The sequence below is a fragment of the Bubalus kerabau genome, chromosome 16 (assembly GCF_029407905.1).
Source record: "Bubalus kerabau isolate K-KA32 ecotype Philippines breed swamp buffalo chromosome 16, PCC_UOA_SB_1v2, whole genome shotgun sequence".
Classification (NCBI taxonomy): Eukaryota; Metazoa; Chordata; class Mammalia; order Artiodactyla; family Bovidae; genus Bubalus; species Bubalus kerabau.
In genome coordinates this window covers 14,559,424-14,574,156 of record NC_073639.1, presented here as the reverse complement: position 1 = coordinate 14,574,156, position 14,733 = coordinate 14,559,424, and the positions used below count along the sequence as shown (strand labels likewise).

General features: G+C 43.0%; 1 protein-coding gene and 1 long non-coding RNA gene across 4 annotated transcripts in view; one reads left to right on the top strand and one right to left on the bottom strand.

Annotated features, from left to right (window-relative positions):
• The window catches only part of PRMT9 (protein arginine methyltransferase 9), a 33,738-nt gene extending 28,032 nt beyond the window's left edge, over positions 1–5,706 (bottom strand). Inside the window, exons 1-3 of one of the 3 annotated variants that reach the window (XR_008703638.1) lie at positions 5,305–5,706; positions 2,856–3,004; positions 457–693 (exon numbers count right to left, since the gene is read on the bottom strand). Coding sequence is in view for 2 of the 3 variants with exons in the window: in XM_055550836.1 (XP_055406811.1) it covers positions 457–693; positions 2,856–3,004; positions 5,305–5,493 (575 nt within the window). In the remaining variant the exon portion in view is untranslated. The remainder of the gene's footprint in view (positions 1–456; positions 694–2,855; positions 3,005–5,304) is intronic. The other 2 variants (XM_055550836.1, XM_055550837.1) reach the window with 2 other exon arrangements.
• Positions 4,162–14,509, top strand: LOC129630319 (uncharacterized). Its single transcript, XR_008703639.1, has 3 exons — positions 4,162–4,420; positions 8,335–8,487; positions 14,304–14,509. It is a non-coding gene; the product is annotated as an uncharacterized LOC129630319 (long non-coding RNA).
• Positions 14,510–14,733: the final 224 nt, after the last annotated feature.

Below are 14,733 nucleotides of genomic sequence, written 5' to 3'. Positions count from 1 at the left end.
TTTCAGTGAAATTATGAAACATGGAGTTTTCCTTTTATTCTTCACAACCATTATTCACTCTGCATTTGAAAAAAATGAACTAATATTCTCACCAAGAAACAAATCAGACAATAAACCATAACATCCACCTTATTAAGACAACTGTCATGCAGAATGCTAATTAGACTTTTAAAAACTAGACTCAACCAGAATGTTAATGTAAAACCTACTCGTAAAAGCATTATGCAAAATTTCAATAACTCCAAATGTTTCTTGGTGGCTATGTCAAGTTCTTAATAAAGTAAAAGTTATAGCGAAAATGACAATAATAATAGTTGCATGAATAATCATAACAAGATTATGAGAAATAAATTAATCTCTATTATTAAATTTCACTGTCAAAATTTTCCACGTGATAAAATCTTTAATTTACATTAGTATACATCTATATGTAATTAAAACACAATTCCAACAAACCTTAGTATTCCAGTTCCTGCTCCAATATCCAAAACACTTTTGGAGCCCGAACACACTGCCTTTTGGATTGCTGCGTTATAAATCGTATTCCTTTTGGTGTCATTAAGCATGATAAAGTGCCAGCGTTCCACCAACCAGTTTGCAACACGATAAAAATTCTCCTTTGCATCATTGAAATCAGGGTTTAGCTTCACTGCTTTATGAAAATACCCAGCTGCTTCATCTCTAAAGCCCATTCTAGAATGAGAAATGACAAATGAAACATTCAACTATACACTATCAATGCCTTGGTTCATGTCACTCATCTAGCCTGAGAACCCCTCTCCAGCACCCCAAATCCTACCCAACGCAAGTGTCGTCTCCTTGGGAAGCCTTCGGTGAGGACTGAGAGTCTCATTTACTTCTTTCCTTTCTGAATCCCTATTATATTTATGCATTCCAGGACACTAACAAGGACCTGACTATGAAATACTGCTTTACTGTCGTGGAGTAGAAGCTCTCCTGGTCATCTTCCATTTAAACAACTTTCTAGAACACCAGGATTCTAAAAATCACTTCCACTGTAAAAGACACTAATGCTTATGGTTAGCAGGTGCCTCTCTACAGTGCTTTCAACTGAGCAGAATGGTCCTCAAGAGTTAGCCATATTTGCAGCCAGACCAATTTACACTTGTTACTAAAATTATATATTTTGTTGTACTTGTTACTAAAATTATATATTTTAATTAAAAATAACAGAAACCAAGTGAATATGACTGCAAAGAGAGTCACTGTGTCCGAAGGAAAAAAAACCAAAGGTTAGGCACCCAAAAATTACTACTGAATTATATGTGAGCAAATCAACAATAAAAGACGGAAGGAAAAAACTATCAAACCACCGTACTTCTTAAACCATCCAAAAACTCCCTCTCTTTGTAAAATAGCTCCCCACCTGTAGACCAACACACTGCACAGAGTTAGCTGCTGTGTAGCTCCCACAACAGATTTCAGAGTGGCCCGTACTCTCCTCAACAAGTGAGTTACCTGACCACGTGCTTGGATTTACGGCAAACTGCTATTCAAATTTCTAAATGTTTACTCACAATTTCTATTTCTATACCTCTCTGTTCAGTTCAGTCGCTCAGCTGTGTCTGACTCTTTGCGACCCCATGAACCACAGCACGCCAGGCGTCCCTGTCCATCACCAACTCCCAGAGTCCACCCAAACCCATGTCCATTGAGTCGGTGATGCCATCCAACCATCTCATCCTCTGTCATCCCCTTCTCCTCCTGCCCTCAATCTTTCCCAGCATCAGGGTCTTTTCAAATGAGTCAGCTCTCCTCATCAGGTGGCCAAAGTACTAGTTTCCGCTTCAACATCAGTCCTTCCAGTGAACACCCAGGACTGATCTCCTTTAGGATGGACTGGTTGGATCTCCTTGCAGTCCAAGGGACTCTACAAGAGTCTTCTCCAACACCACAGTTCAAAAGCATCAACTCCTCAGCACTCAGCTTTCTTTATGGTCCAACTCTCACATCCATACATGACCACAGGAAAAACCATAGCCTTGACTAGACGGACCTTTGTTGACAAAGTAATGTCTCTGCTTTTTAATATGCTGTCTAGGTTGGTCATAACCTTCCTTCCAAGGAGTAAGCGTCTTTTAATTTCATGGCTGCAATCACCATCTGCAGTGATTTTGGAGCTCAAAAAAATAAAGTCTGACACTGTTTCCACCGTTTCCCCATCTATTTGCCATGAAGTGATGGGACGGGATGCCATGATCTTAGTTTTCTGAATGTTGAGCTGACTGGTAATTTATGCACCACACTAGTGTGTGGTCCACATGATGAAGAGAACTCAGTTAGTAGAACCCTTTCATACTCATACTTCTTTGCAAGCACCTCTAAGCATTCCACCAATTTTAAAGAAACGGAATCAGACTATTCATTTTGGGTATAGTATAAGCAAAAAAACCATTCTAGAACCCAAACAGTGAATTGCACTCTTACGAAAGGAAATGGCAAGTTTCCAGGAAGTTCTGGAGAACAGAAGCTTCCCCAGCAAGGGACCACAGTGACTTCTCTGCCACCCTGGGAATCAGGCTATGTCCTCTCCAACAAGGTCTATATATCTCAGCCCAGAGAAAGGAACTCTTTCATGGATACCTGATCTGAGCCCCAAGGGCAGCAGCTATTACTCAGTATATGATGTAAAATTATTATATACTGTATCTACTACTCCTATATGCTTTTGAGTTCTCTTTACTTCTCACTAGCCAACTCTCTAGTCTGATCCCTTTAAAGTTAATCATTCTTTGGAGTAAACTTTCCCTGCTCAAATTACTGTACTACACATTTATCCAATCCAGACGGATCCAGAGTAGTTCTGAACTTGTAATACTGAAACCACTGCATACCTGAAGAGATGCTCCCCCATACTGTTGCAAATCACTTCATCATCAGGAAACAGTTCCAAGGCTTGCTCATAGCAGCCAAATAGGTCTTGTGTTCGACTGAGAGCATCAAGTTCTTCAGCCCACCTGAAGAGTGTATACTGAAAAGTTTCCTTCACAAAAGAGAACATAAATTAGTCAACAACATAAATGATGAAAGAATATTCAACATGGGTTGAAGAGTCCACAGAAAATAAAACTTAATGACAATTGAAAATCACCTTAAGTCTTATTTGGCTTTAATAGACCCTGTTTGCTGAATAAACAAATGCATAAATGAGTAAATTTTATCACCTACATGGTAGTTAAAGGCAAAATTAAGACAGTTTGACCACTCTCCAAACTCTCCGTACTTGGCCTCCTCATCACATTCTCCACTGACCCCTTTCTTTGCGGATTCCTGTGTTTAGGAGTAAGGCCTTGACCCTCTGTTCTTCTCATTCATCCCCAAGGCATCACCTACATGTTGATGGATGCCACATCTACATCTCAAATCAAGACCCTCTCTTCTGAACCTCAGGCCCACAGATACTGCTCCCTAGTGGTCATCTCAACCAGGGGCTGCAGCCCTACCCAATCTCAAACTCAGCTCAACCCAAACATTTCCTGACCAGTGCGCAGAGAAGAGCACTGAACATCAATCCTGTTCCTATACCGACAGAGGCCTCCCAGAGAGAAATTCAACATACAATCTTGAAAAAAATTCAAAATGTTCTAAACTGAACCCATAACATTCTTCTCACAAAGGTTAAGGTACCACCCAACCTCAGACCATGAAGTCACCTTATAATGCTACCTTAACTCCAAAACAATTAATTTCAAACCCAGCCAATTGTCTCTCATTATCTTTAAATCTGTCGCCACCTCTCCCCCCACTGTGGGGGCCTTTCACTCATACTTCATGCCCCTTTGCACCCAATACAATGTGGGCCTTGTGACCACTTGCGAAACAACAGCAATCGCCTTCCCACAGACACCCTCACTCCAGTCGCATCTCCCTCCCAACATTCTCCACACTGCAACCCAGTGTAGACAGAGAAGCCTGCAGTCATTCCAGCTTTATCACTGACAACATTTATATCATCTTCACATATTTTCTACAGGAGAGTTAAACCTGAAACAGAATTTTAATGGAATTCACTAGAGAGACGAGGATAGGATGACGACTCTAGGGTGTGGGAGAAAAAAAAAAAAACAGATTATACTAAACGGATTAGGGAATTTATAGGTAAGGAGCTTGGTGTGGCTGAAGTGTGAGGATGGGAAGTAGAAGGAAATAAGACTGAAGAAATAGATCTTTCACAGAGGCCCATGAAAAGAAATATGGGGCTTTGTTTTGCAGAAAACAGAGCTAGTTACTTAACCCTACTGAACATCAGGAATTGAAATACAAACTTTATATATATTTTTAATACACACTGTCCCTGTTTTACAAGAGGAAACTAAGGAACAAAGAACTGAGGAAAAAGCACTTGGATGGATCCATTATTTTACATCTGCCTACCTAGAAGAGCAAACTCAATCTCAAGGTAACATTTTCTCCTCCTTGAGGCTAGCTGGTCCTGAAATTTACACTAAGTTTTTGTGAACTATAAATGTCTATATAAAATTGACATCTATTGGGAGTAAGTTGGGGATTCTAGGATCCTATCCAAAATATCAACAGTCTTGAGGTTGAGAAACCTTGCATGAAATAAAGCGAAGTAGCATCAGGTTGAAAACTGAATGCAAAATTAAGCTAAATCATTTTTTTTAATTTTTATAAAATAACCTGGGGAAGGAAAAAAAAAAACATACAGAACTTCAACAGAGTAATTCTCACAAATAATCTAATAATTGAAACTTAAAAGAATGCATCACCACATGATTACTTCAGGCTAATTCCAAATTTAATTCAGCATTCTCTCCACCCAACAGTGGAGAGGACAGACAAGTGCAAATGCCCTGGGGCAGGAACTTGCTAGAATTAGATACAGGAGATGACTGAAGATCACTGAAGGCCTTGTGTGCAATACAACCTTTGGAATTTGAATGAAGTGAAAGTTTTGTAATAGAGGAATGACACCATCCGGCTTTTGTTATGAAAAGCTCACGTTGGCTGTGTTGGAGAAGACAGTCTAGTTTTCCGAGCCAAAGCGCACTGCAAAAGTCAACAGATGATTGAGGCTTGAATCAGGGTAGTAGAAAAGGTGGTGAAAAGAAATACGATTGTGGATGTAAATTTCGAGGGTCAGCAAACAATATTTTCTAATAGGCTGGTTGTGGTTGCGAATAAAAGAGTCAACGGTGAACCGCAAACAATAATAACCACCACCAGGCACTTAGAGTCCACACTCCCTCCTCCAACTACCTACGTATTGATTTACTTATACAAGAACAGAGGATCGACCTGCGAGAGAAGGGCCCTCCTCACCTTTACATCGTCTTTCAGCTCGGGCGCCAGGCTGAGCACGAGGAGGTAGTGGGCATAGGCGGTGCCGAAGTCCTGGGAACCCAGGCAATGCTCTGCGCTCTGCAAGGACCGCGACACCAGCTCGTCCCGCCCAGGTGCCCCGGCGCCACTCCCGGCGCTCCGGCGGGGCCTGGGCCGCGAGTTCGGCATGGCAGAGTCACCGACCGAAACCTGCGCCAGTATCACCAAAGGGAAGATGCTCTGGTAAACGGAAGGAGCAAACAGTCTCGGTGACACCACTTCCACGTAACTAACCGGAGCGCCAGAACCTGCGCAGGTAACCTATTCCATGGCCACCGCAAGCTCGCCCACCTTCGCCAGGCAGAAGCCCAGGAGGGCCGGGTCCCATTGGCTGGCGGCGCACGCTGCGCGAACGTCAGCACGCCCGACGTGAGCACGTCGCCCCCCCTCCCCCGTTTAGGCGATAAGGCGCGAGGCGTCCACCGCGCGTGCGCGTAGGGGACCTTCGTTAATAACTTCTTTCTTGTTCCGGCGTCTGACGAGAAACAATAATAGCTTTCTCCTTCTTTCCTGACTTCAGGAGTGTGTGACTTCAGATGGGACGCCTAAACTCGGCCGACCCAACCAAGCCGAAGCTGCACCCTCCCGCGAGGGAGGTGATACGTATGAGGAGAGACGGTCAGGCGTTTATGGTGATGTGTAAGACCTTTGAGTCGTAATCACCACATCTCGAAGTGGCGAAAGTGAAAAGAACTCGGAAATAGCAAAAGCACCCCAAATGGGGTAGAAGAAATGCTTTCACCGACGTTTTTAAAATCATCCTCACAGAACTTTGTGAAGTGTACCTCTTTATTATTCTCATCTTACAGACTGGGAGGGATATCCTGAGACGGTACTTGCCCAAGAAAAGCACACACAGGCAGGGCTCAAATTCGAGTCCCTGGCTTCCTGTTCAGTTTTCTCTAAAACGAACTTAGGATTTATCTCAACTCTTCGGGGTTATCACTACTGTATACTGGGTACGTTATTACATTTTAGAAGTTTTTCTGCATTCAAGTGTGGACCCTAAGGGGTAAATTCAGAACTTTTAAACCCGAGGGGGTCAGTTCACTTCAGTTCATTCGCTCAGTCGTGTCCGACTCTGCGACCCCATGGACTATATAGCAAATGTATGTTTAAATAGGCCAGAAAGCAGGCTGTTCTGGTTAGCACAAAGTTTAAGTTAAATCATGTATAAGCAAGAATGACTTCCCCATACCTCAGTATGTGAGAATTTCTTCCTTCATCACTTCATGCAACTGAAATGCTAAGGGCTCTTTTGTCCCAATAAGATGTAGTAGAAGATGGAAAGACTACTTCACTGAAAATAAAAAGTACATTCTAGTCCAAGCTTGGTCCTTCATGGCCCATTCAAGAACCATTCCTTAAGAGTATTTGAAAAAAGACCTAACAAAGCTGCTTCTACTTTGGACACAAGATGGACTGGACTATCAAATGAGATGGTTTATGTATCAGCATTATGTATATAATATACATTTAATGCTATGCATTATTACTCATATAGACTCTTTTAAAACATAGCTGGGTTATTAAAAATTAGATCACTAACACCTTTAAGCATTTGATCAGAAGTCTAGACAACTCATATCTTTTAAGAGACCATTCTAATAGACTACTGGGACCGCGCTCTAGAGCCTGTGCTCTGCAACAGGAGAAGCCATCACGATGAGAAGCCCTTGCACCACCACTACAGAGTAACCCCCACTCACCACAACTAGAGAAAGCCCACTTGCAGCAACAAAGACCCAGCCCGGCCTAAAAATTAATTTTAAAAAAGAGCACTTGAAGCTTAAAAATGATTGCTAAAACTAAGCAAAGTGTCACAGGAAAAAAAAAAAAAAAGTCAAATGTAATTGGCTGGACTCTCTCTCCAGAAAGCAGAGGGAGACCTCCTAATCGTTCTCTCCAGAGATTTTGGTTTGGGGGAATCACTTTAGACTTTATCATTCTGTCACCTCTGTGAGTCCCTGCTTCTGCTGAATCATGCAGTACTTCATTTTACAGATGATCTTGTACCTTAGGGTATGCTTTCCCATTCCACAGGGCAAGGTTTCTTTTCTCTTGTTTTGCCTTGTTTTGGTTTTTTGGTCTGTTTGGTTTGTTAAAATAACCAAACTACTTAAAACATTTAGACCACATGAAACCCAAAGTGGACATGTTATTACCAAGTCAATATAGGCTGAGATGGAGGGAAAACTTGACAGGAAGTGAGACAGGGCAGAAAAGAAAAGAAGCCAACTTCATTTGTTTCGTCATCTCTAGTATCAACCTGTGGGCAGTGACTACTGCTAAAAAAAAAAATGCTAAGGATGCTTCCTGTCCTTTCTGAAAAACTTAAGATAACTTTGTGAGCTACTAAGTCTAACTTAAACTGAATGTTCTAGATAGAGAAATCACAGGTTATTTGCATTTCTTTGTGGTTTAACTTAGACACTCTCTTAGACACTAGGGAAAGTCACTTGAAAAAAAATGGAACTGACACAAGTAGCATGGGACATTTGCTCACCACAAGAAACTGAGATAGAAAACATATTTTAAGTACTATTTTTTCTTCCTTTATTACCTCATTCATGAGACTTAGAATTCCTCAAGACTATATACGTTTATTGAAGGCTAATTATATTTATTGACATTACTTTTCAGTTGTTTTGAAAGAACTGAAAGAACTGTTTGATCACAAAGAACCCTGAAGTATGATGCGAAGCAGATGCACAATGTACATTTTACTTCTTGGTCCTTAGTCAAAGGTTTCTTTGAAAATATTGAAAGCATCATTCCTTTGTTCGCAATAGCCTTCCTCCTCTCCAACCAAAACTGTAATCTTTAACGACTCTTAAGAGTCTGATTCCTTCATTTATATGTTTTTTTTTTCACCCTCTCTTAAGATTCTAAGAAAAACCTCACTGATGGGGAAAACCACTGCTGACTCAGAAGCAGGTTTAATTGTGGTTATCTTTCACTGTGTTCTAGGCAGCTTGTCAACAAACCACATATGCCAAACAAGGAAGCAAAACCAACTGAAGGGGTCTCAGCTTTCCAGTGTGCAAAAGTTGAAGGTTAACAGGGGAAGAAAGCTTACAGGAACTTCATTAACAAGGGATTAAACAGTTTACTGGACACAAGGTATCTTGGGTTTATATCTTCAAAGGAGACTCGTATGTTTTTCCTCGCGATCTTGTATGTTCTATGGTTTGGAGTCTTGTTCTCAGCTCTGCGCATTTTAGGGTCATTTTGGCAGCTTTTAAACAATATCCGCACCTGGGCCTCATTTCCAAAGATGCTGATTTAATTGGCCTGGAGTAGAGTCTGGGAATGAGTCTTTTTAAGAGCTCCCTGGAGACGCTAATGTGCATACCAGGAATGCAGGGTATGGGGCAGGTTGTTTTCTTTTTTTTAATTGGAGTATAATTGCTTTACAATGTTGTGTTAGTTTCTGCTGTACACCGAAGTGAATCAACTATATATATATATATATATATATATATATACACACATACACATATATCCACTCCCTCTTGAACCTCCCTCCCAACCACCCCCATCCCACGTCTCTGAGACAGGGCACCTAACTGAGCTCCTTGTGCTGTGCACTGGCTTCCCGCAAGCTATCTGTTTTACATATGGTAGTGTATAGATCGGAGAAGGCAATGGCACCCCACTCCAGTACTCTTGCCTGGAAAATCCCATGGACGGAGGAGCCTGGTGGGCTACAGTCCACAGGGTCGCAAAGAGTCAGACACGACTGAGCGACTTCACTTTCACTTTTCACTTTCATCCATTGGAGAAGGAAATGGAAACCCACTGCAGTGTTCTTGCCTGAAGAATCCCAGGGACGGCGGAGCCTGGTGGGCTGCCGTCTATAGGATTGCACAGAGTCGGACACGACTGAAGCGACTTAGCGGCAGCAGCAGCAGCAGTGTATAGATGTCAGTCTTAATCTCCCAGTTCATCTCACTCTCCCGTTCCTTGGGGAAGGCTTCTATAGGGTTGCTGGTGTGTTTGAAGTACGTAGTGTAGGCAGTATAGGCATAAAGGCAGTTTGGGGAGTGGGAATATAATTTGTTTATGGCTTAACAAGAATTGTGAAGAGCCAACTAAATTCTTTGGAGTTGAAGTGATTGTTGTATGATGAAAAATAAAATGTTCATCATATTGAATTATTTGTTGGAGAGAATTTTATAATTGAATCAACAAAACACTACAGCCATAGTACAACTGCTTGGCTATTAAAATTTGCATTAATGGATTTTCACTAAACATTCCCAGTTTCTTCCATTTTTAAAAAAGCTTTTACTGTAATTAGGATTCTTGTTGCTGTTGTTTTACATAACCCTTTCTAATTGTTCCCTGTACATTTCAAAATCTAGAATTCAAAGTTAGATGTAAAACTAACAGCGGCAAAACCAATGCTGACTTGAAAATCTGAGTGTACAGGGGCCTATGGTAGTGTGACAACAGTGTTCACAGGCAATGAAAGAGAAAATCCAAGTAGCAACCGTGCTTGGTTCTGGAGAACCTGCCTGAGTCTCCTGCTGGAAATACCAACCAAAATGTTGGTGCCAGAGATGGATTCCAAGTAATCTGAATAGAGCATGTCCTGACAAAGCATTCAGAAAAATGCTAAAAATCCACTTAGAGGAAAAAATCTAAACCTGGGAGTCACCTCAACTCTTTGCACTCCTCTCCCTGTTCCCCATCCATCATGACTAGTCCAGGTCCCAGCAGGAGCAAACTCAGAGGGCTTATCAATTAAAGAGAGTTTAATTAAAGGACTGCTGACAGAGGTCAGGGAGGTTCAGGGAATCAGCAAAGCTTGTGAGGTGTCCAGACACCAGCAACACCCGGAAGCTACTACCATCCTTTGTCCTGAAGAAGCAGAAGGAGAGGACTGCATTACCAGAACCCAGAAAGAGTTGTAAGTATGGAAGAGAGGCCCCCTAACTGGAAGTATCGCCGCCGGCAGAGGAGAGAATTCTCTGACCTTTTTCTCCCCCTACCTACCAGTCTCTTAGTGATGGCTCCTACTAGCAGAACCCAATCCAAAGCGAGCTAGTATAGAATCTTAGATGACACAGTCCAGAGAGTCAGTCACCCTCCAGGGCACAGAGCAGGACAAAGAAAGGTAGGAAATGGTTCTGTAGCAAATGGAGGATAATCAGTGAAATCACCAAGTTTTACCTCTTGACTTCCTAAATTTAAAAAAAAACCTTCCCCCTCCTCTGATTGCTTGCTGCCCCTGCCTGCATTCATCTTTTTCATCTTTCCCCTTGTCTGTTACAATGGCCTCTCCTCCCCCAGGCTTCAGTCATGCACCTCTTAAATTCATCCTTCATCTTCATTGCTGTAACTGAAATTATCTAAAAAGCAAATTTCACAATTCATTGGCTCCCCAACACCTAGAGCTGTGTGTTATAAACTTCTTAAGAAAATAAGTTGTGTGGAGAATAATTCTAAATCCTAATCAAAGGTTTCCCTCAGGAGAGGAAAGGCAAGAGTCATGTTGAGTGTGTAACTTTCCACACTGAGATTGTACTAGATTGTACTAAGTGTGGATTGTACATTCCACACTCAGAATGTACTATTTGAGAATGCATTAAAGATCTGGGGTTCTTTAGTAGCTAAAAGGCCCAAGAACGTCTACTTATTGTGTCCTCCCTGAGCAAAATAAAATAGTTGACCCAATTAGAGTTTAGACCTGTGGAAGTAAATGAGTTGATAAGGGCACAGTTTTGACTTCTTTTTGTAGCAACCTTGGAGAAGAAAATGGAAACCCACTCAAGTATTCTTGCCTGGAGAATGCCATGGACAGAAGAGCCTGGGAGGCTACAGTCCACGGGGTCACAAAGAGTTGAACACGACTGAGTGACTTCTCTTCACTTCTTCTAGAGCCGGGGAGCTGCAACCGCTGACTGAACGAGAGAAGGCACCACAATGAAAAGCCCGTGCACTGCAGCTAGAGAGTAGCCTCCACTCACCACAACTAGAGAAAAGCCCATGCCGCAAGAAGGCCCAGAGCAGCCAAAAGAAAAGGCCAACCCCAGGTCCCAGGCTAGGCTTTCTGGTGTTGGCTTTTTACACCTTTTACATCAAAGGGCTCTCTGTAAGGAGATGTTTTAGCTCAGTGATTGTCAGGGCACGTGGCAGGAGGCTGCTGTCTGAATCTGAATCCTAGCCCTGCCATTTGCCACTGAGGCATCTTGAACAAGTTAAGTTACTTAACTTCTAGACCTGAATTTCCTTATGCATAAGATGAGGATCATATGGTACCTATCTCTTAGCTTTGTTGTAACGATTGTAGTAGTAGCTTTGGTGTAGTAGTAGTACTGTTAGTCTCTAAGTCAGGCCTGACTCTTTGTGACCCCACGGACTGTAGCCCACCAGGCTCCTCTGTCCATGGAATTCTCTAGGCAAGAATACTGGAGTGGATAGCCATTCCCTTGTCCAGGGGAATCTTCCTGACTCAGGGGTCGAACCCGAGTCTCCCCATCACGGGCAGATTCTTTACTCTCTGAGCCACCAGGGAAGCCCACGGTTATAGTACCCAGATCATGTTAAGCCCTCAGTCAGAGTTACTTGTTCTTACTCTAGCTTCCTCTGGAGGGGAACTCATGATTCTCAGAGGAGCGAGGCTCCCACCCAAGAGGAGCTGTAGCACCTGCCAGTTACCTGAGTCTTACTTGGACCTGGAGACCTATAACGGGGGTGGGGGGCGGGGGGAGAAGGGAAAGGAGACAGGAAGTCTTTCCTCCTCTTCCTACTGCCTCCCAAATAAACTGACATCTGCCTTAAGAGCTGTAAGTTCTTAACTCAGTTTTCTCCCATGATTGAGTTAAGGAAAGGAAGCAAATACAGTGTTTTTCTTGGTGCAATATAAAGGATAGATCTTAAATTGTGGTGACAAACCCACAGGTTTTTTGAACTTGGTGGAAAGTAATGATCACAGAAGATTCCAGTGACGTAGTCTTTGTGCAAGGTACTCACTGGATATGAACCAGATTATTACAGGCTCTGGGGAAACAGTAACTCATCTTGTGATCTGTCTTCAGAGCAGTTGGCTTAAACTATTCAGGACTCATGCTTTCCAAGCCAAAGATACCCTCTCCATCCCCCTTACGTGTAAGATTTTGATCAATACCCAATACCTTTAGGTCAGGGAACTATTTTGCATATGATGGGATAATGGTTAGGAGGCTTCCCATGTGGTGCTAGTGGTAAAGACTCTGCCTGCCAATGCAGGAGACTCAAGAGACTCGACTTCCGTCCCTGGGTCAGGAAGATTGCCTGAAGGGAATGGCAGTCCACTCCAGTATTCTTGCCTGTAAAATCCCATGGACAGAGGAGTCATAAAGAGTCAGACACGACTTAGTAACTGAGCAGAGCAGCAGAGGGATAAAGCTTAACTGAGCTGGTCCCATTGAAATAGACGTCAGAACCAAAGCTATGACGCCCAGTTGGCCTTCCATGCCCTCTTCCAAAGCCTGAGGGGCTTTGTTGAGCCCAGTTTGAAGCCACTCCCCTATAAGATTAAGTCTAAGCTCCTTAAGTAAGCCCAGGCTACATGATTTGGCTCCCGATTAACCCCTCTAGCCTCAGTCTCCAACATTTCCTGCTTCACTGTCCTCATTCACATTTTTGCTAAGGTAGTTCTCCCCGCCTTTATATAATGTGTTCCATCTTAGTATGCTCTGCTCACTCCATATCATCTTTACTTAGTTCAAAATTCCCCACTTCTCCAAATTGCTAATTCAGGCAAAGTATTCTTTCTCTGATTTCTCATAGTCACCTATCCATAACTCCATTTTAGCACATTTGGTTTTGATTTTAGTCACTGCTACTGCTGCTACTAAGTCACCTCAGTCGTGTCCGACTCTGTGTGACCCCATAGACGGCAGCCCACCAGGCTCCCCCGCCCCTGGGATTCTCTAGGCAAGAACACTGGAGTGGGTTGCCATTTCCTTCTCCAATGCATGAAAGTGAAAAGTGAAAGTGAAGATGCTCAGTCATATCCGACTTTTAGTGACCCCATGGACTGCAGCCTTCCCGTCCATGAGGTTTTCCAGGCAAAAGTACTGGAGTGGTGCCATTGCCCTCTTGTGTCCAATTCTTCTGCAACCCCATGGACTGTAGCCTTCCAGGCTCCTCTGTCCATGGGATTTTCCAGGCAAGAATACTGGAGTGGGTTGCCATTCCCTTCACCAGGAGCTCTTCCCAATCTCCTGCATCTTCTGCATTGGCAGCCAGATTCTTTACCACTGAGCCACCAGGGAAGCCCCAGTTGTATAAATGAAGTAATGTGTTTATCCTCTTGACTAGAAAGTGAGTTCCTGGGACTCAGGAAGTATGCCTTATTCATCCTTTATCTGAAGCATTCTGAATAACAGGTAGACTTAATGAAGTCATTAAATGTCTGATGGGGACTATCCTGGTGGCCCAGTGGCTAAGACTGCACTTCCAATGAGTTGCCATGACCAGCTGCTACTGCTAAGTTGCTTCAGTCATGTCTGACTCTGTGCGACCCCATAGACGGCAGCCCACCAGGCTCTGCCATCCCTGGGATTCTCCAGGCAAGAACACTGGAGTGGGTTGCCATTTCCTTCTCCAATGCATGAAAGTGAAAAATGAAAGTGAAGTCACTCAGTCGTGTCTGACTCTTAGCGACCCCATGGACTGCAGCCTACCAGGTTCCTCCATCCATGGGATTTTCCAGGCAAGAGTACTGGAGTGGGGTGCCATTGACAAAACTGGAATGGCTTCAGTGCAGAAACCAAGGGGTTTCCAATGCCCATAGATAAAGATTTGCCCAAGCAAATTCTAGAGGACATGTACATAATTTCAAGAAGTGAGCTCCAAATGCAAGAGAGTTTGGGTCCCGTTAATGTGCACCTTAAAAACAGAAGTTTCATAAACATTCTTGAAAAACATCTGCTTCTCTTTTCCAGGTACTTGCAACCTCAAATAAAGCAGCGCAGAAACACAGCACAGGAAGAGCTGGCAGGCAGCTGAGTTTTCTCTGAAAAGATACCTGGACCAGAAAGTGTTGGTTCTACCCTATCTGCCAGAGACTCACCTAAATCCAGTTAGGGTAGCAGCATACAGAATAAATAGAACCTGAGGAAGATGAATAAATTATGTTTTCTCAGTATATTGTAATTCACCTTTATAATGAGAAATTTTTGTGACTCACTGAAAGTGGGAGTTGGACAGTTAGAATTTTTTTTCCTAGCCACACTGGGTCTTTATTGCTATGTGGACTTTATCTAGTTTCAGTGAATGGGAGCTACTCTTCCTTGTGGTGTGAGGGCTTCTCATTGTGATGATTTCTCTTGTTGCAGAGCACAGGTTCTAGACCTTGAGCTCAAGGGTCATGGT